This window comes from Oreochromis aureus, linkage group 13, assembly GCF_013358895.1.
Source record: "Oreochromis aureus strain Israel breed Guangdong linkage group 13, ZZ_aureus, whole genome shotgun sequence".
In the NCBI taxonomy this organism is placed as follows: Eukaryota; Metazoa; Chordata; class Actinopteri; order Cichliformes; family Cichlidae; genus Oreochromis; species Oreochromis aureus.
This window is the reverse complement of record NC_052954.1, coordinates 9,554,227-9,573,783: the sequence shown is the minus strand read 5'-3', so window position 1 is coordinate 9,573,783 and position 19,557 is coordinate 9,554,227. Positions and strand designations below refer to the sequence as shown.

At 40.7% G+C, this 19,557-nt stretch overlaps 1 protein-coding gene across 3 annotated transcripts; it reads left to right on the top strand.

Annotated features, from left to right (window-relative positions):
* The first annotated feature begins 3,750 nt into the window (after window positions 1-3,750).
* Window positions 3,751-16,903, top strand: zgc:110045 (uncharacterized protein LOC664755 homolog). Of its 3 annotated transcripts, none has more exons than XM_031737922.2 (14): window positions 3,751-4,364; window positions 5,662-5,702; window positions 8,634-8,742; window positions 8,908-8,931; window positions 9,052-9,084; window positions 9,192-9,308; window positions 9,459-9,590; window positions 10,046-10,174; window positions 10,812-10,901; window positions 11,463-11,504; window positions 11,918-11,993; window positions 12,882-12,934; window positions 15,113-15,282; window positions 16,505-16,903. In XM_031737922.2, the coding sequence occupies exons 3-14, from the start codon at window positions 8,665-8,667 to the stop codon at window positions 16,539-16,541; spliced, it is 981 nt and encodes a 326-aa protein (XP_031593782.1). In that variant the 5' UTR covers window positions 3,751-4,364; window positions 5,662-5,702; window positions 8,634-8,664; the 3' UTR covers window positions 16,542-16,903. The 3 variants fall into 3 exon arrangements, with proteins under 3 accessions (XP_031593782.1, XP_039478120.1, XP_031593781.1); XM_039622186.1 differs by having other exon boundaries at window positions 15,620-16,903; XM_031737921.2 differs by lacking the exon at window positions 5,662-5,702 and having other exon boundaries at window positions 15,620-16,903.
* The last annotated feature ends 2,654 nt before the right edge of the window (window positions 16,904-19,557 follow it).

Below are 19,557 nucleotides of genomic sequence, written 5' to 3'. Positions count from 1 at the left end.
CGCAGCGGAGCGGAGGTGTGTGTACCTGGCTTAAAACAGGACATATTCGCTGCATTTAACCTTCAGTAACTCTTTATATAGTTAGGTAGGAGTCAGACCATGTTTCTGTTTAGCTGAAAAACATTACACCCAGGTAACCTGCAGTGTTGAAAACGTGTTTCCCGACGATCTTTGCTACCCTACAAACCGTCCTACTCATTGACTGTTTCTACAGTCAATGGTCCTACTCTGTAGTAAAATCAGTGACATTTGACCGTCCTGTTGCTCCCATTGAAATGTATACAGCCTATTGAAAATCTAAAACTTAAAATTGTCCGTAGCCTGCTGTTGTTACCACTGTCCTGTTTGAAATGGATGCTAACTGACTGGATGTCCATTAACCTTATAACTATTGTTGTGTGTGTGTGTGTGTGTGTGTGTGTGTGTGTGTGTGTGTGTGTGTGTGTACAGAGAGACAGCCAGGTTCATAATGGATATAAGGACGTTTTATCAAAAAAAAAAAAAAAGGAGCCACATTCAGGTAAAAGTGTAAAATCAAATGATCCGTCAATCAAGAATAACGTTGGATCAGTGTTTCAATATTTATATCTTTTATTAGATGTTCATGTGGTTTGGTTATTTGCCTTTTGGTTGAAAGTACACTGAAAGAGGACTTTTTGTTAGTGATCTTAATAGCATTGTTTTCATATTAATGTAATTTTCCATCTAACTGTATACAGTCTATTTGTGTATGATTGCCAGTCCAAAGAGGGAGAGGGGAATATGAGGAGAAAGTACAAGGTCAGGAAGAACCAGGTAAGAAAAAAGACAGGGAACAGTGACAGGCAAAACAGAAACTGTTAAACTGACAAAGAGAAAAAACCTGATTTTACTCATACAATCTGGAAGTTGTTTTCTCCCTACCCTACATTAAAGCTGCTATACAGAATCTACAAAACAAACTGGGTTGAAACATTTTTGACCCTCTTTAACAACATTCCAACATAACATTATCATTGATTGGGGAGATTAAAATTAATGATATATTTTTATGTGGTTCAGCCACAACTCTACTAAAACCTCAGCCAGTAATAGGTAGGCCAACTTTTGGACCGTCCAGTTGTCTGTATGACTGCCGCAATAAGTATATCACATTTGCACACTATCAGAAAGTGCCAAACAGCCCTGGTGGAGTGAGGAGCTGTAAAGAGAAGCAGAGTGCTCTGTTTATATTCTAAAAATGTTTTAAGCTAGCTTGTTTCAAAGATTCTGTACAGCAGCTTTAAATGTTTTCCAAAAGCACACATACACTTATCAGTGTTTCTCAAACTTTTTACAGTGTGTACCACCTGATAAAATGTCAAGCTCTCCCAAGCACCACTATGAAAGCATGAAACTCGTAAATCTTACAACACAAAATTAGTATTATTAAATTAGTCAAATTAGTATCTGCAGTAAAGATTTTTTCATACATTGTATACATTCTACCACAGGCAAAGTTGCCTCCATTTTATAGTTTTTTATTAATATTTTGTAATAATTTATTTGTAATAATTTATTTTGTTTTGGGAGTATTTTTTATGTATCTGTATTATATTATACATACACATTAAAAGTGAATCTCTGTCCAAAAAATGCAGTCAGTTTACTTTTTACTCACTATGAGCATCATTCATTTTTCTCCCCTGGTAATTAAGGTTAGGATATGTATTTTTTTTATTCCAATCCATTCTTCTTTTGCAGCATTTAAATAAACTTTATCAGATTTGATGGTTTTGTTACAGACTTTTTAAAAAAGTGTTTTGTTTTTCTTTCACAAATGTGGGGATTAAATTGTGTTAAAATGTACAAAACAGTGATGTCATGTTTTGAGACGAGGACCCAGGCACAGAGAGACTTGTTGAATTTAAGAATCTTATGATTTAATAAAGAAATTTGCAGACTTGCACAGAGATGGTAAAGTTATGATGACTGATAATGGAGACTAAGACAACAGACGATGAGGACAGGGAGGAACAGGGGTTTAAATGCACCAAAGAGACAGTTATAGAGAACTCGGGACAACTGGAGACATTTAAGGATGCAGGGACCGACAGAGACAGGGAAGAAGTCTCATCGTGACGTGTAAAGTTTATCTTGCCTGGCTGGGCAGCTCTCTGGGTGCTCAGCACCCCCAAAGCTCTAATCCTAGAATCGCCCCTGCTTGTAAGTCTATACTACCTTAAAAAAATGTGTTTTATATTGTGTGATTTTATATGTTTTTACTGTTAAACAGATGGTGCTACGGGAAATAAAACCAAAAGGTGGGATACAGAGAATTTCATTAATCAACATTTGTTAATTATCAGATTAAATATTTTTAACACATTCCATACTGGAAGATTCTCCTCGTCATCAGAGGGCGCTGGCTGTAGATGGAAAGGAAACAGGCATTTTGAAATACATGCATTATGCACGTACATATGCTTCTGGCAGCTGATGAGAGATCTGCACTGACATGTAATCTATAGCTGTCATTTTCATATATGGGGCATCCATTAGATTTTTGAGTGCGTTGTGTCAGCCCAGCAGACGTGAAAATTTCACAGGTGCTAAGCACATATATACATTTAAATAACATCATGAGCATGAACTGTGTATTCATCCTTTACAGGCATTAAAATTCCTTCCAAGACATCTGAAATCACTGCTTTGAGTAACAAGCATGAGAAATTGCTTCTCAGTACCTCTTACATGTCATCTGACTCCTAGCCTCGCTGGCTAACAGGGTGCACAAAGGAGGGCATTAATCAGAAGTGACTGATTAAAAATATTGATTAGTTCATAATAATACCGTGTAATGATTAAGATGGGCTAGCTAAAGAGCTAGAAAGCAGTGTGTATATTTGATCCTTTATCTAGTTTTTCCCACATGGGTAACCACTACATGTACTCTGCTTTCAGTAACTGTAACTGATTACACCAGCAGGTCTAAGTAATCACTTCACTGTAATCCAATTACATCTAATCCCCGACTTTTTAATCTAGTTGACAGACAAGGTACATGAAGGAGAAGAAATTAGTCACAAGTGATTGGCATGAAATGCCAGATCATCTCATGGTCTCTGAAAGGATAGAAATAGCTGTCACATACTGTGTCACATGCTATGCCCTTGAATGCTTTGATGCTCCTCTTGTGCTTCTGATTCTGCTTGCAGTTTGGACACAAAGAGACACCCTGTTGAGCCTGTTTTGTTATAACTGGATAAACTTTTGCTTACTTTTACAGCTTAACCTCTAACCTTGTCTTAACTCTGAAATAAAGGTCTCCTAAAAAGTGAAGCGAGTCAAATCAAGTCAGCATCGACACTTATAAAGACAGCCTTCATTCTTCTGTTCTCACGAGGACATTACTCTTTTAATCATAGAAGTGCAACTTGGAAGCTGAATTGAAATCATAGCTGAGAAGTGAATGTCTGCTTACATGTCTGATAGACGGCCATGAGACTCGCAGCAGCCATCATTGTCTCCGTGCAACGCACTGAATAGTAATTAAATATGCCACTTATGCTTCACTGATTCATTTCCTTCACAATTTTGGGGCTCAGCTGAATACATTTTTTCTGTGCAGAAGGGCTGTATTGTATCCAGTATGGCCTCATTACAAGGGCAGAAGGGCTTGTTGTGGGGGAGGGCAGAGGCCGTATGAAGGGGGGGTGGGGGGTGGGCAAAGCCCCCCACGAAGACGTTGTGCTTAACATCACTAAATACCTCACACGCCACATTGTCCTTTCCAGCCCTCAATTAGTCAAGTTTCTTGTAGGAAAGCACAGATTTCTTACAAGGAGATTTATTTTTAGAGAAAATCCTGCCCTGTGCTGGCAGGAAGCTCTCAGAAAATCTAATGAAAAACACAGCAGTCATGCAGAGTCGTTAGACACGAACCAACATCGGTTAACAAAGCTTCTCTTCACCATCTCACCGCGCTTTTTTGATGACTGCAAAAGGCTAGACCTTCCCGGGTCTTTTTGTTGTGGTGTAACTGTAGCTGGTTCTATCTTTGCTGGACACTGTCCAGCCGGAGAGCCTCTTTGCCCTGCCCTTAGGCCTCTTCAGCTAGTGGAACTCCATGCGGAGGAACGCCTCTTTGGTGACTGTGACAGGGAGAATTAGGCAAGAGATGCGGGTTCACTTGCCCTGCGTAGGGGCTTATCTTGGGCTAAGCTGAGGGACTAATAGCAAAGCCAGCCTCCGCTCCAGCCGGTCTGAGGGCACAGGGAGCCATCTGTCCACTCTGTGGATAACTGACAACAAAGGGTCATACGTTGAGCACGGACTACAAACTAAAACGCCATTCTTTTTGAATACCAGAAATAAGAGCACGGAACCAGTATTTTGTATATAAGGTCAGTACTTTAAACCACTCATTCTTGATGCATTACAGGCCTCGCACTGGGCTACAAATGCAAGCTGGTGATTGTTCACTGAAGAGAATTTGTTGGGAACATTGTTGCATACTACAGTAACCTTGGGGTTTAGCCAGAAAGAAAGCTGAAGTTGTTGCTGGTGGACTTTTAATGGAAGCTGAATAATGAGAGGCTTTGTTTTAATGCACTACTCCTGACTCCCATTAGGTTGAGATAATTTGAGCTGCTTGTTTTTCCTGTACTCTGTGCCGTGCTGTAAATGCATTTTGTTGCACCGTTCCCCTAAGAGATAGTTTGGGCTTGAATTAATTAACACATTAAACCAGACATGCGATGAATCTCCAATACTGGAGGCTTTGTGTTGATGGAGGAATGCCACACTGAGAGGACTCACACTTATATTCTGATATGTGGTGGCTCACAAAATAGCTATAAATAGCCATTGCTCGAGATTTTTAAGAAGCGAATGCTGTTGGCTTGTTGTGATAAGCAAGATAAGTAATTTGAAACATTGTCTTTTAAGAGCATTGCTCCTAAACTGGAGAACAATTGCAAGTGATAATCTCCTGAAATGCTGTAATTTTATCAGTACTGTTTCAATTTCAAAATGTTCCATCATTCTTCGTCTTAGCCTCCAAATTTGAATATATTTTCATACGAAATCCTTCAAGTAATCCACTTAGACATTGTTCTCCATTTCCCCCGAGGGATAATACCCTGTTTTTTATTGTCTGAAGCACACTTCTGTCTGCCTGTTCCCGGAGCTGAGTTCCTGTAGATTATCTGTTTTATCATGTATACTCTGTGGGTGCTGTTGTGCACCAGCGTTTTGTTCGGGAAGTCTTGAGTGGGTGCCTGCATGCTAGAGGTGACAGAAATAGGTCAAAAGGGTCTTAGCATTAGCTAAACAAATCCCGGCCTATAGGATTAGACAGAGATGTTTCGCTTTATTCGATGTATTCACAGGAACTTTATAATGATGCACAGAGGAGAGAATAGCTGCGCTTCTTGTTAGCAGAAAGACACCCTCCACTTATTCAAGATATTGGTTGGATTAAGGCCTTTAGCCCAGTCTGGTATTATCAACACTGGAATGTGCTAGAACAATACCATATTGTAAGCTTCTCTCAGCTGCTGGAAAACCCCGTTTTTGTTTGCTTGTCATCACACTGATATTACCAACATTTTAACTGGATAGCTCCTGAATGAATTTTGTTGTTAGTGCTAGCATGTCTTAATCAAACCCACACATTCACGCTGTTCTTCTTTTTTCTAGGTGTGGAATGGCGGCACAGAGTACTGTATTTATTGGTTTGTGTGAGTATAAAAGCTGGGATCTATTGGAAGGTCATAAAAATGACAGTTTTTGTGAAACACTTGGCATTGAAGGGTTATCCGTCTGTACATATGTATGAGGCTACAGCCTGTTAGCTTAGCCTGTTTCAGTCCAAAGGTCACTAAATCCTTGACTGGGTTCAACAGCTCCTGGAGAGCTCCACTGTTTGCCTGCCAACTGGTTGAAGCAAGAAAGGAGGCAGGCAGATAAACCATAGTGTGTTGTTTTTGTGATTCATTCTTTTATTGATTAAACAAAGATGCAGAATTGTGTCTTCATGCTAAACTAAGCTGACTGGCTAGAACCCTACTTCATAAAGACAAATGAATACTGTCAATCTTCTCATCCCAGGGGCGTAATTTCCAGGGGGGGTTAGGGGGGTTATGACCCCCCCCAATAATCAGACCCTACCAATATAACCCCCCATTAATAAAATTATGAATTATCTTGCTTAAATAGGCTGTTGATTTTCTTTACTCATTTCAGGTATTACCAGCAAAATAGTTGCATGTTTAATCATGTTGGAATTTACCCAGATTTATTTATTTATTTAGACAGAGATCTCGACCCCCCTGATGTTCAGCACAAAGTTACGCCGATGTCTCATCCAACTCTTTATTAAAAAGTTAACAGGTGTACAGTACTAAACAAAAGTCCTGATTAACCCCTCATTTCTGTATATTTTTATATCAAAATGGAAAACAGATGTAGTGATTTAGTTAAACAATACATGGAAATACAGTAGACAAAGCAAACCTGACCACCTTTATTCTTCAACACAGCCTGAACTCTTTTAGACAAGCTTTCTTGTAATTTTTCTAAGTAGTCTTCAGCAATACTTCTCCTCCATTCAAAGCTCTTATTTAGATGTTGGCTGGCTTTTGTTCTTTTCTCTGTCGAGGTGATCCCACACTGCTTCAGTAATGTTGATGACCAGGCTATGGGGAGACCAATACATGACTGATAGTGTTCCATTGTGCTTTTGCTGCATTGGCAGTGTTTTTTGGATCAATGTCATGCGGAAAAATGACATTGCTGCCTATCTGACGCATGGTGGATGGAAATCTGACAGTACTTTTCTGGATTCATGATTCTACCAGTTTTGACGACATCTCCAACACCACTGGCTAAAAAATATAGCCCCAAACAATGACAGAGCACCCACTATGTTTTACAGATGGCTTTAGACATTCACTGTTGTACCTCTGTCTGTGATGTATGTCTTCCTCACTTCATAAGACCTGATACTTTTGACTTTTTGTATAAGTCTTGAGTAATTCGGCATACGGCCTTTTCTCCCTGTTTCCCTTAAGGATGGCTTCTTCACAGCCACCCTTTCCACTGAAACAATTTTTTTTGGACAAAGTCTTTTTTATATATTTTTGTATATGTGTATTATATTTTATATTTTCTCATACATAACAACATGCAATATGGAGTATATGAATGAAAATAAGAGAACAACTGGTTGTGAAAAACTAGCTTTTGAGTGAGAAGCAGTCAGTATTTAAAACACCTTTAGAAATCCTGTAGAACTATTGGTCAAACTCAAGTAAAGTTTGGCTCCTTGGATGCAAAATATAAAGAAATGAGAGATGGTTGTCATTAGGCATACTGTTAAAACGTTAGAGTAGGATTGACTTTAACTGCGGATTAACTGGGAGCACTTCATGCATGCTTGCCAACAGCAAGCCACTATAGCCAGTATATTCCTGCTTTCTCTGACGTGACCAAGATTTCAGCTAAAGCAAATCTATCATTTGCAAAAAGGTTTTAGATAATGTCTCACATGTGAGTGATTACTAAGTTAGTCCACAATCACATCAATCTCTTGTTAAATTACCTTTTTTTTCTCTATTTAGATTATCTTGTTTATTAGCTACAAACTCAGCGTTAAAAGTAAATAGAAAAATCACTTCTCAGCAGAACCATGATGATCTAATGAACACTGCGACCTTGGCGCTTTATAGACTTGAAGTCGTCTCTCTGTCTGTTACGGTGCAATAAGCTGGCCGTCCTTCACTGCATCGAGACATTCTTTATTTGTTCTACAAATACAAAGAATTGGATACGCGGCCACAGCAGAGTCGACATTGCGTGGTGCCGGTGTGATATTAAGAGACACGTCTCTCTCTCTGTCTCTTTCTCACACACACAGACACACACATCAATTGATCCTCAGGCCTCCCCAGCACAAGTAGCTTCCTTTATATCTTATCTTCTCCAAGAGAGTCACACAACTTGTATTTAGCCGGAACTAAAGACACAGTCCCATGTGAAGATTGCACGTAGCGATAGGCTTATCTTCCCCCGCTCACAACTACATGATCAGAAGACAAGCAACAATGGTCCATGACTCTTCAGAGAGCATCATTTAACTTAAAAATCCCCCAAAAGGGTACGTGGCTCCGTACAGCAGCATAAAAGTGAGTGTTCCATCTTTGGAGAATTTTCCACTTACTCAACGTTTATCCTAGTTAAGGTAATAATCCACAACAATTTCAGATAGAGGTCTACTTCATCTATGCCACAGATGGATTCCACAGTGGTAATGCAGCTTACACCCACTTCATGAAAGCTTTTAACATTTAGTTAGCCAGAAAGGTCTTTCCAACTGAATCTTGTTGAGGAAAAGAAATGATGCATATTTCAGGCCGTTCTGGGAATTTAGCTGTAAACAGAAGGACAGGGTAGTTAGCACGAGTAGTGAGGATAACCCAAAAATCTCAGGTTCGCTGGAAATTCAGAATAAAAAGATAAAAAGCAGCAGTACCCGATGGAGGCCTGAATGAAACCCTGTACATAAATAGTCAAATGTTACAGCGGTAATGTTCACTTCAGTCTGCATGCATTGAGTTTACATGATATTTCCTGAACTACCTGAAATACTGATAATTTCTCAATCCTTGCAGAGTGTTTTACTTTACATCTGGGAAAACGAGAATGTCTGACAAGGAAGAAATGGCTTCAGATGGGAGTTTGAACGTTACACTGACGCTGAGGCTGCTGATGCACGGAAAGGTAATGGACATTTGTAAATAGTTCAAATCATTCAGTGCGTTTTTGTTGTAATAGCCTAACGGTCTCGTAATAGCTTTTAAAATGTTTACATCCTGCTGAAAAACTGTTGAGAGAACATCTTGTGTCCCGCTACTTTCTAACACGCTGTTATCTTTTCATCCGCAGGAAGTTGGCAGCATAATTGGGAAGGTAGATTTATTTTACAATCCATCACCATTTATTGATTTTTGGCTGTTTTATTTCTGTTTGTCTTGTTATATTCCTCTTATAAATCCAATCGAACTGACTTGTTTTCCTGCCTGATTTCAGAAAGGAGAAACAGTCAAGAAAATGAGGGAGGAGGTGAGTGTTTGCTTTGACATCTGTAATGTGAAAGGGCGTATAATTTCACGTTGTTGGGCAGATCGAATCAAATCACAGCTGGAATAACTGCGGGGCTTTGCTTCCAGAGTGGCGCTCGCATCAACATATCAGAGGGCTCGTCCCCTGAGAGGATAGTCACCATCACAGGACCTACAGAGGGCATCTTTAGAGCCTTTTCCATGATTGCGCAAAAGTTTGAAGAGGTACGCCCAAAAGCATGAAAGACGCTGGCTGCACCTTTTCTCCAGTCTTGCATCACAACACGCACACACACACAAAAAGACTTGTCAAATAACGCTGATGTTCCGTACAGTCGACACTGAAAAACAACATATTTTGGAAATCTCCCTCAGGATATTACCGCAGCAATGACAAACAGCAACGTGACAAGCAAGCCACCTGTGACACTCCGCCTGGTTTTCCCGGGGAGCCAGTGTGGCTCACTGATTGGCAAAGGAGGCTCAAAGATCAAAGAAATCCGAGAGGTATGAGTCGTTTTCTTTCTTTTTTTTCATTTTGCAGCAGGAAGTTGTTTTCTTGCACCCAAACAAGCACAGAAAACAGTCTCCCTGGCGCTCTGACACCCTGAGTATCAAACACTCAAGTCAAAATCTTCTTGTTTTTCTCTGCCTTAAACTACGTGAAGCTATGTGTATGTTTTCTGGAGGGGTGGCGGGGAGGGGGGTGGGTGAAAATCCCATTGATTATGCCTGTGAGGATGAGCAGGGCCTGAATACTCATTCTGAATGGACAATATTTGTGTGCGCCTCTTCAAATATTGGAGCGCACATTGCTATTTGGCTTGCAGCTGCTCCCTGCATGTCAAAATGTGTTCAGGATAATTTGTGGGGTGCTCGAAACGGCATTTCAATCTGGGTGATGGCGTGCTCTTTTCAGCAATAAATAGCCTTTGTATTTTCTGTTGTCTGGTGATGTTAAGACCACAGGCGCTCAGGTTCAGGTGGCAGGAGACATGCTGCCGGACTCCACAGAGAGGGCTGTCACAATCTCCGGCACTCCACAGGCCATCACTCAGTGTGTAAGACACATCTGCTCTGTGATGCTGGAGGTAAGCGCTGTCAGCCAGCAGATGATCTTCACGTTCAGCGGCTCTATTTAGAAGTCAAGTATGTCACATTTATTTAGAGAGCAGAGGAAGGTAGTAAATTCAGGATGTCTTCAAAGCTAAAGCCCAGATCATTTATATTGATAGTTCTTAACCTTGTCTGTCTGATGTACCCAGACGTGTATTATATAACAAACATATAAACTGGATATGGATGCACTACTTTTTCCATATTGTTAAAATGTCAGCGTTTTGAATCACACTGTACTGTCAAAGCTCCTTCACGTTTTTAGACCCCCGTTTTAAACTTTTCTCACACTGCCCATCGCAGCACATGCTCTTAATGTATTCTGAGGAGCTCTGAGTTTGGATTTTGGGTTTAGTATCCACTTGACCTCTTTCTATTTTGATCAAAAACTTGCCAATTCCCCATTTTCAGCTGTGCTCCCAGTTGTATCGCAGTTTTTTTTGGTCCGATCTTTTATGTTACTTTCTCAGCAGATGAATGGGGTATAAAAAGATTCAGGCAGTGCTATAAAGGAGGATATAAAACGCATCAATGCCAGCGAGAGTTCTTTTTCTCAGCTGCGCCAGTGTATAAATTTTTCTCCCTTTTTGGTTTGCACGACTGTGTCTCCAGTCTCCACCAAAAGGCGCAACTATTCCCTACCGTCCCAAGGTCATACCTGCTGGAACCCATGCAGTATTAGCACCACAGCACTCTGCACAAGTAAGTAGCCATAGGGGAGTTGTTTAGCTCTGAATTTAGCTGATTTAAAGACAAGCAGCAGTTGAGTGGACTTATTATTTTGTGTGGTTTCAAAATTTCACTGATCATCAGGGGGTGTTTCTGCTACTAAAGGGGCAAAACGGTGTAATTATACAACCATTAGCTGATCATATTTACATGCATTTAGCCAAACATTTAGGATTAACTTGCTTTTACATGAATAATTTACATATTGTGTCTAAGGCTGATGTTTTCCACGAGCTGCCCAGGCGCTGTCCTGAATTTGGCAGAGTCTGCTTTGACCTATCAGACATCTGTTTATGTTATTGGATTTGCAGCTAATGGTCGGAGAAGGGGGGGTAAAAAACAGCAGATGACATTTAGATGAAATTCCGTCAGATCTATAAACATTAGAGCCATGGAAAAGGGGAAAGGAATGGATTTTCACTGCACTGACTTTGCTCTTGATGCTCTGTGACAAATTCATTTTTCAAGTAACACGTTATAACATGTCTGCACCACCCGCTTACATAACCGTATCTCATCTGTTCTTCCTTCCAGGCCTTTGCAATTCCAGGGCAGTATGCTTTTGCACATCAAGATGTAAGTATGTTCATTTGAGTGACTGACATCAGTCCTAATGACCTACTCCTGCCCACTCCTTCCAAGCCACCGATACGCCCTCTGTGTACCCTACTCTGCGAAGATCAAATTTCAGTAACCCTGATCTGTTGACTTTACTAACACTAACCCACGGTAGCAGCATGCACTGATTGAAATGGAAATGAAGATTTGAAGAGTTCATGATCACTTGTAGCTTTGTAGCCTGAGATGTGACTGTATTTTCAGATGACTGCTATGAGAAGTCAGCATGCTTTCTGAGGAAAATGAATCTCTTGATACTGACACTATGTGTGATGTTTGTGAACTTCAGATTGGCTCTGTTTTGTAGTTGTCAGCTCCTCTGAAATAATCCAGTTTGATTGGTTAGCTCTAACTTCCTTCCTACCCTGCAGTTGACCAAGCTTCACCAGTTGGCTATGCAGCATATCCCCCTCCCTTCCCTTGGGCAGAGCAACCCTACCTTCCCTGGTACGTACCCATGGCTCCCCAGGGAAGTCCATCTATCCCTCTCTCATCACTCCTCTTCGACTCACACCATCAAAACACTGCTGTCACTTCAGTGAGGATCAAGGATTTCTTTGAGAGTAGACGGTGGCTTTGCGGTGATGTGCATGCATCTGCATTTCATCGATTTTCACATGAAAATAAGATGAAAAACAAAACAAGAACAATCAACACAATTGTAGGTTTTTAAGGTTAAGCCACCCAGCTTTCTTTTTTTTTTACCTTGAAAGTTAGTCACTGAAATATTTATCACTGAAAAGAATATGCGACAGACTGAAGCAGACAGAATGATATATAAGCTAAAAAAGGAAGAAAAAAAACAGCAGCTTTCTCTGACAGGGAAATGTGAAAAATGTCAAAAATATTTACAGTTTAGTAAATATTTAACCATTTCTCACCATTTCTCCCATCAAACCCAAATTTCAGCCCCATTTGCCCAGTTTCCCTCTCCAAAGAAAAACCAAACAAAAACAAATCCTAAGTTTTTGACCCCATCCTCCACCTTTTGCAACATTTCTCCTCCAAATCTAACACTGTCTTGGCCAGACCATCCCTGACCTCAACCACCCCACGTACTCATATATTCCGTCACAACTAACTCAGCACAATACATTACAATATTTTGATTACATAGCAAGTATTGGTGTGGTAGTCATAGTCAAGCAGCATGTATGTATTATGTATATATGTATTGTCTTTTTAGAATGATTATTTTGCCCTATGCTATTTTCTGCTTCTTAATTTAGCAGTGTAACAGTGATAAACTAGACAAAGTAGGGCAACTTGTCGTGCTATGAAAGTGGAAGCCATTAGTGCCAAACTGTTGGTAGCGCTCCTTGTCCTACTTTGCAGGATTGGATGCATCTGCCCCCACAAGTTCACAAGAGCTGGCAATACCTAATGATGTAAGTGTTACATTGTTTGTGTTCTCCCGGCACTAAAACCTGTACTGATAATCTCCATGCATTTGGCTTCATTAAAACTTTCTAGGAGGACAGCTATAATGAGGAATTGTTTGGACACAAATGTTTCACCTACTTAGCTGCGGAAATTAAATAGTCCTTGCTTTTGGCTGACATAGATTATTGCAAAAGGAATCCACAACAGATTTATTGAAAAGATGTCTACGGACCGCTGTTAGAGGACTGTTAACTGTGCTGCTTCAGACACAGACAGTCCTGGTTTCATCTGTACTGAATCATGTCAGAACTTGATGTTGTAGGAAACATCTTTTTGGCAAATGCACTTTTTTTGCTGAGACTTGGATGAGTACGACTGACTCTCAGGTGTGTAAACATAAAAACAAAGCCAGCAGCCTGTTAGCTAAGCTTACCACGGAGGCAGGGAAAGGGGGAGAAATACCCAGCTTTGGTCTGTCAATTCTGAATTTTAATGTTGTATCTTGTTAGTTTAATAATGACTGAACCAAACTGTAAAATCAACAAGTTGTAATATTTAATGGGTGTCTATTTCTTGGGCAAAAGAAGTGTCTTTTTTGAGTATTGAGGGAAAATAATGAAGACTCCAGGAAGTCACTGTACCATCCATCCAGTTTCTTACGTATCCAGTTCAGAGTCACAGAGATCTGCAGCTTATCCCAGCTGTCATAGGACGAGAGGCAGGGTACACCCTGGACATGTCACCAGTCTGACACAGAGAGACAACCATTCACTCGTACAGCCAGCTTAGAATCTTCAATTAATAAAACCCACACGTGTTTTTAGACTATGGGAGGAAGCAGGAGTACCCCAAGAGAACCCACACAAGTGCAGGGAGAACGTAAAAACTCCAAACAGAGAGGCCCAGCCCTGATTTGAACTCAGGACCTTTTGACCATGAAGCAAGGGTGCTAACAAACGTAGCACTACGCTGTCCAAACAAGCAACATAATTAACAAGAACCACCCTGAGAGCACAAACCTCCGTCAAGGCATCTCATTCTCTTACTTTTAATGGACTTCTACTGTATTTTGTGCAAGAAGTTAGTAGCGCAGTAAAAATAACACATTTTGGGGTCAATAGGCAGATCTAAAATGTAAAAGTGAGGTCAGAGGTCGGTTATCACTTTGACCTTCAGATCAATCTTTTAACCTTGAAGAAGAGGTCAGAGGTCAAAATCATAATTTTTTTTTACACACCATACTTGTAAGAATCCCAGTTTTTAAGTCAAAAGCCTTTTTTTTTTTTTTTTTCAATTTTTGACCAATAAATCATTAAGTTAACCTTGAAGACCTTGGTAGGTGTAAGCCAGATTTTAATGGATTGTTAACATGACCTCGCTCTGCACCCCTGCAAAGTTTTATCAGAATTCATTCAAACCTTTTTTGAGCTAATGTGTATACAGAAAGAATGACACGCGCACGCAAACGCTACCAAAAACATAACCTTCTCGGCGGAGGTAATTACTGAGCTTTAGAGGCGGATTTTGCTGACTTCACACTGTAGGAATATTAAGGTGTCAGAGTTTCACTGCACTACTTAGTGACCAAAATAATTCACAACGTTATTGCTGCGTTTACAGAAGATTCCAATGAAGTCACTCAGAGTAGATAGGCTGTCTTCTTTTTTTCTATTACAGAGCAGGTGGGAACCAGTGATAAGGTGCAACAGCCACTTATTCTATTGCACTGTCTCCCAGATAATAATGGGTGCTGCTGAATTATTTACCATATGTATATTAACATGTTATCATATCATTTTTTAAAAATAATTTCTTGTTTACCATCAACACTACTACTTCTACTGCAGACAGAGCCAAGATAGACGCTCCTTCTGTTTCTAATATATCATCCTGCCTTCTCATTTAACTCTCAGCGAGACAAGAAATAAACATATTTGCCAAAATACCAATCAGTTTGCAAAAAATAAAAGCCAGTGCTTTAGTGGTGATAAATTATGTATCATCTGTTTTATCTGATGGGCATAATGGACTGTGGATATGTTTTCTGTTGTCACGATAATAAAGAGAAATGTGGTTTCCCTCTATAGAAAACGGCCATGGCAGTTGCTCCCAGGTTCTTTTGTGAAATCTAATTCCTGCATTCCTGTTTTGTTATTCGCATGTTTCTGATCTCCACCTCCCAGTTTATTGGCTGCATAATTGGAAGACAGGGTAGCAAGATCAATGAGATTCGCCAGGTCTCTGGAGCTCACATCAAAATTGCCAGCGCCACTGATGGCTCAGCCATGCGCCAAGTCACGATCACAGGTTCACCAGCCAGCATCAGTGTGGCCCAGTACCTCATCAATGCCAGGTAAGACATTACGCAGGACAGCCACGTCCAGCGGGGCATCACTCGCAGCCTGATGATAAGACAGCCAAACACTGAGCTATTATATTGGGACAGAGATATTGTGCTCAGGGTGAGGCTGGATTTGTTCCAACTCACTGCTCCGTTCTCTTGACTGCATTAAAATCCTTATTGTCTCTGCTTTTTAACACATTCCTTCTTTGATTCTTTTGTTTTCTCCTTTCTCACCTCCCTTATCCTTTGTCTCTCCCCCCATCCTCTCCCCGTTTTTCTTTCTCCATTTTTCTCCTCTTAACCCTTCACCGTCTCCAACTGCCCCTCCAATCGTCACGGCCTGCAGCTTAGAGATGGCTAAATACACAATGCAGGCCGCTTCCTCTGCGACCCCAGTTGACCTGAACATGAGCTTCTCACAGTCTGCTTCCACTGCCTCCACTTCTGCAACCTCTATGGCCGTCCTGGCGGCCACCACCCCAGCCCCCACCACAATTAACGTCCACTCTCCCTCCACCTTACCAGCCATCCAAAACCCACACTACGCCGTCCCCGTTTCCAGCCTGCTTGGCATGAAAACGCTCCCCGTGCTGGCCGTCCACCCAGCAGCCGCTTCCAGCCTAACGCAGGGTTTATCCCCTTACACCGCAAAAATGCCAACCTCCGGCGTCAAAAAGTCAGAGCGGCAGAAGTTTGCTCCTTATTGACACCTGCTTTTGAGCCCAGGCATTGTAGCCGACCGATAGGACCTAATTAAAAAGGATGGCAAGTATATAGGCCTAAAATCGGCTTACACCAGTGTGTAAGTTTTCCCCGTGTAACATTTGTTTCCCATAAATCAGGATGACATTAGACAGAGGCAGAAAGGCTGGCAGTATCAAAACATGTTCTCATTAATTAAATGAGGCAGTAGAGGTGCATATTAAGTCAGTATTATCTCATGGATATGTATAACAATTAATGTTTGTAACTCAGGCTTGTATTCATAAAAAAGCTATTTTTCAAATGGATTTGTGTTCCAGAGCTTTATATGAAGACTTATCCCGATGCAACTAGTTTTTCCTAGAAAATGTCAACTAGCAATAAAAGATGTGGTGCTTTTGTTGGCAGCAGGCTGTTAAACTTTTGGTTTTTTCACTGTAGACGTCAGTGTGTTAAGTGTTTTTTGGTTTTTTTTAACAAGGATTGTTCCACTCTTCTGTCATATTCCCCTCCCTCTCTTTCACTATAGGCTCTCATCAGTGCTAACAGGCTTGGGTGTTCTGTAGTAGCGTTGCACTGTTGCAGTTCTGATGGGATTATCTTAAAGCCACATTGGATTCTAGTGGATTTCACTCTACACAGTAATCATGTAAAGCAGGGACTGGCCTGACTAACTCTCACTCGCTTGTACCGTACACCGGCTTGTTTCTTGTTTACTCTCCAGCCTCGGCGAGTGGGGGAAGGCTTCGACTTGCTGCATCCGAAACGGGGCGCTGATCAGTTATTTTAATAAATGTTTTATTCATGTGTTCCTGGTGTGGCAACCCGCCCCCACCCCACCGCCACCCTCCAAAAAATACCAGAATGCAGATTTATTATATTTGTTGATGAAATGACTTTGAAATAAATGGGACTTTTTACGAATGCAGATTGGTTGCTTTTGTTCTAATTTTGTCGGTGGTGAAAGAATTCCATGTTTTTGCTGATTTCTCCGAGTCATAAATATAAACCTGGACTCTTGAGGATTTCTCCCTTGTTTACTCGTGGCTTTAAGCCATAATTGTATATACCACACATACCCACTTAGCTGAAATTATGGATAATATCTCAGAGTGTTGAAGCTATTTTGTTGAATATACACTGTTTAGGATTCGTGTTTTTTATTCCCTTTGTAGAAATTAGGGATTCTGAAACCTTCTGGTGTGATTCAGTTTTCTACACTTGGAAACAAACCTCATAAACAAACTGATATTAATAAGGTAGTAGTCAGCTTGCTTTAGCAGGGATCAACTTTTATTCTTTATTTTTATTCCCCCAAACACTGAATTTGCTTCCACAGACTGTACGTGTAAAACATTCAACAGCTGAAATATAGAAAAAATGAGGGAGTCCATTAGCAGGACACAGCCACGACTGGCAGGAGTGCGAAGACAACTCTGCACAAACTACTCCATAGTATTAAGGATGCAGTTTGTTTGTGGCAGAGGGCATGCAGCTCCTGTCCAAACAAACTTTTCTACCTGCACTCTCCTGAAAGAAAACAGAAGCGAAGCTGAACCTCACAGTAAATATTCAACACATGCTGTGGCAAAATTCTCATGGGTGCCAAAAAAAAGAACAAGTTAACCTCCAGTCGTCCGCTCAACCGTGCTGCTAATGGGCAGGTGGGGGTACAGTGCAGTCACTCCTTGTTTCTGCGTGTCCCTGCCGGCTTGTCCCTCTTTACCCTCGCCCCTTGGCGAATCTGACTTTGCTCCCTTTTCAGCGTAAAAACCCAGGAGGAGGAGGAGGAGAGCACTTCTGTTCCGCCTGATCCGTAGCAAGCCACAAGGGCCATTTCCACAGCAGGGCTCCAAATGCTGAAGTGGAGATAATCAATAGTTAATGGGGGCAGAAATGTAATGACAGTGAAGGATGACATTTCAACCTGGGGGAAGGTGTATGTGCACTGAACGCTGCTGCATGTATGTTGATGTGTGCCCAGGGCAGTTATGAGTTCACAGCCAGCTTCTAATGCTATATTAATGATTTCCTTTTTCAACCTGACACAGGCAGGAGTGAGCGGGCCATTGCTGGAGCTTGCTGCCATAATGTGGTTTTGAACAAAAAAAAGCTATTTAGAGGTAAATAAGAAAATAAATAATTTTTTAAAGGTGTATAGGCACTTTAAAGTTTGTGGCAAATTGGAAGGCAGGGCTGTCGCTCAGGCCCTGATGAAAAATGGCTGCAATACTTTGCAGACTTGCATGTCTGTGGTGCAGATTGGGATTTCTTTTTTTTAAACTTCCATCACACACAATAGGTCTGTATGCTAGACTTTTTATTATGAAGCTTCACATTTATAATCCTTAAAGTGAGGCTTTATTCCAGAGTATAAGCAGTAAATATACAACTAATAGTCTGCTATTGTAAATAATATCCCCTAGATTTATATTTCTGAAGCTTTGCTTTATCTTAAAATTTGTTTGTTTTATCCATATAATGAATAATTTTTTAGAGACCTGAACAGCATATAGTGTGCTGCTGTTGTTTTACCAACTGCATTTCTGGGATAATTTCTTTGTGTGTTCAGGTAATGCTACCAGTGATGGAGAAGGTAAAAGTACCAAAAAGGCTTCATAAAAGGGCACAGAAATCCTACAAATTCACTTTCAAAGTAAAATTAAAAGCGTGGCTTCAATAATCTGAAGTCTAAATGTGCATCCAGCTACTATATAGATAGACTGTATGTGTGTTTACATATAATGTAGCTGGGCAAAGTGGAGCTAATGTGGAAGAACATCAGTTATGGCTGCATCAGGTCAAACTGTCACTCTGCTCAGCTTTGTTCTGTGACCACATAGTTGCTAAGCTAATGGCATTTCCTTTCTAACAGCACCAGCTAAGATAATACACCTGCTGGATATTGTGCTGTGAACAGGTTATCATGGTGGTGTTAGATTTTTTTTTTTTTTTTTTGCTCAGCTGCTGTGCCCAGGAATTTATCTTTTACTCACAGCTGTCAGGTAAATGCAGTGAAGTATGAAGCATGCTATCTCCTTGGACTGCAAGAAAAAAAAAAGTTTTACGCATGAAAATGAAAATAAAACAGGTTAAAACTGACAGTGTGGCAACTTATTGGCGAGTTTGTGCTGCTAGTTATTTAAACTCACCTCCCACTGGCAACAATAAATAATGACTAACTAATGTGAAATAATGTCTTAAACCATTTAAGGCCTTTTTTGGTAATGAAACAGGCAAATGAACAATAAAACGGGATCTCTATGGATTACATGACTATGTGACACTGATGAACAGCGGGCTGTTGAGGGGATGCAATTCACAGCTTCAGTTAAGATAAATCAGGTAAGAGGAGGAATCTTGGCCACACACACAAAAAACATCTTTATGCAACAATTAATCAGAATCTTACATCAGGTGCTTTAGTCTTTTTCTCTTCTGGCACCAAATTACCCCCAAAGACCAAAGTGCGCCATGGAAAACGACTCCCTAATTCCAGATAATTAGGTAAAGTCGTTAATCACAGCAGTGAGTGAACCTTCTGAACCGACCTGTGAAACATCCATCGGGCTCACTAATTGA

Excerpts from the sequence above, each read along its gene's own strand:
- zgc:110045 (XM_031737921.2), top strand. The coding sequence starts at position 8,665 with ATGTCTGACAAGGAAGAAATGGCTTCAGATGGGAGTTTGAACGTTACA. Across the intron at positions 9,085-9,191 it reads TCAAGAAAATGAGGGAGGAG|AGTGGCGCTCGCATCAACAT; the intron begins GTGAGTGTTTGC and ends CTTTGCTTCCAG. Across the intron at positions 10,902-11,462 it reads CACCACAGCACTCTGCACAA|GCCTTTGCAATTCCAGGGCA; the intron begins GTAAGTAGCCAT and ends TCTTCCTTCCAG.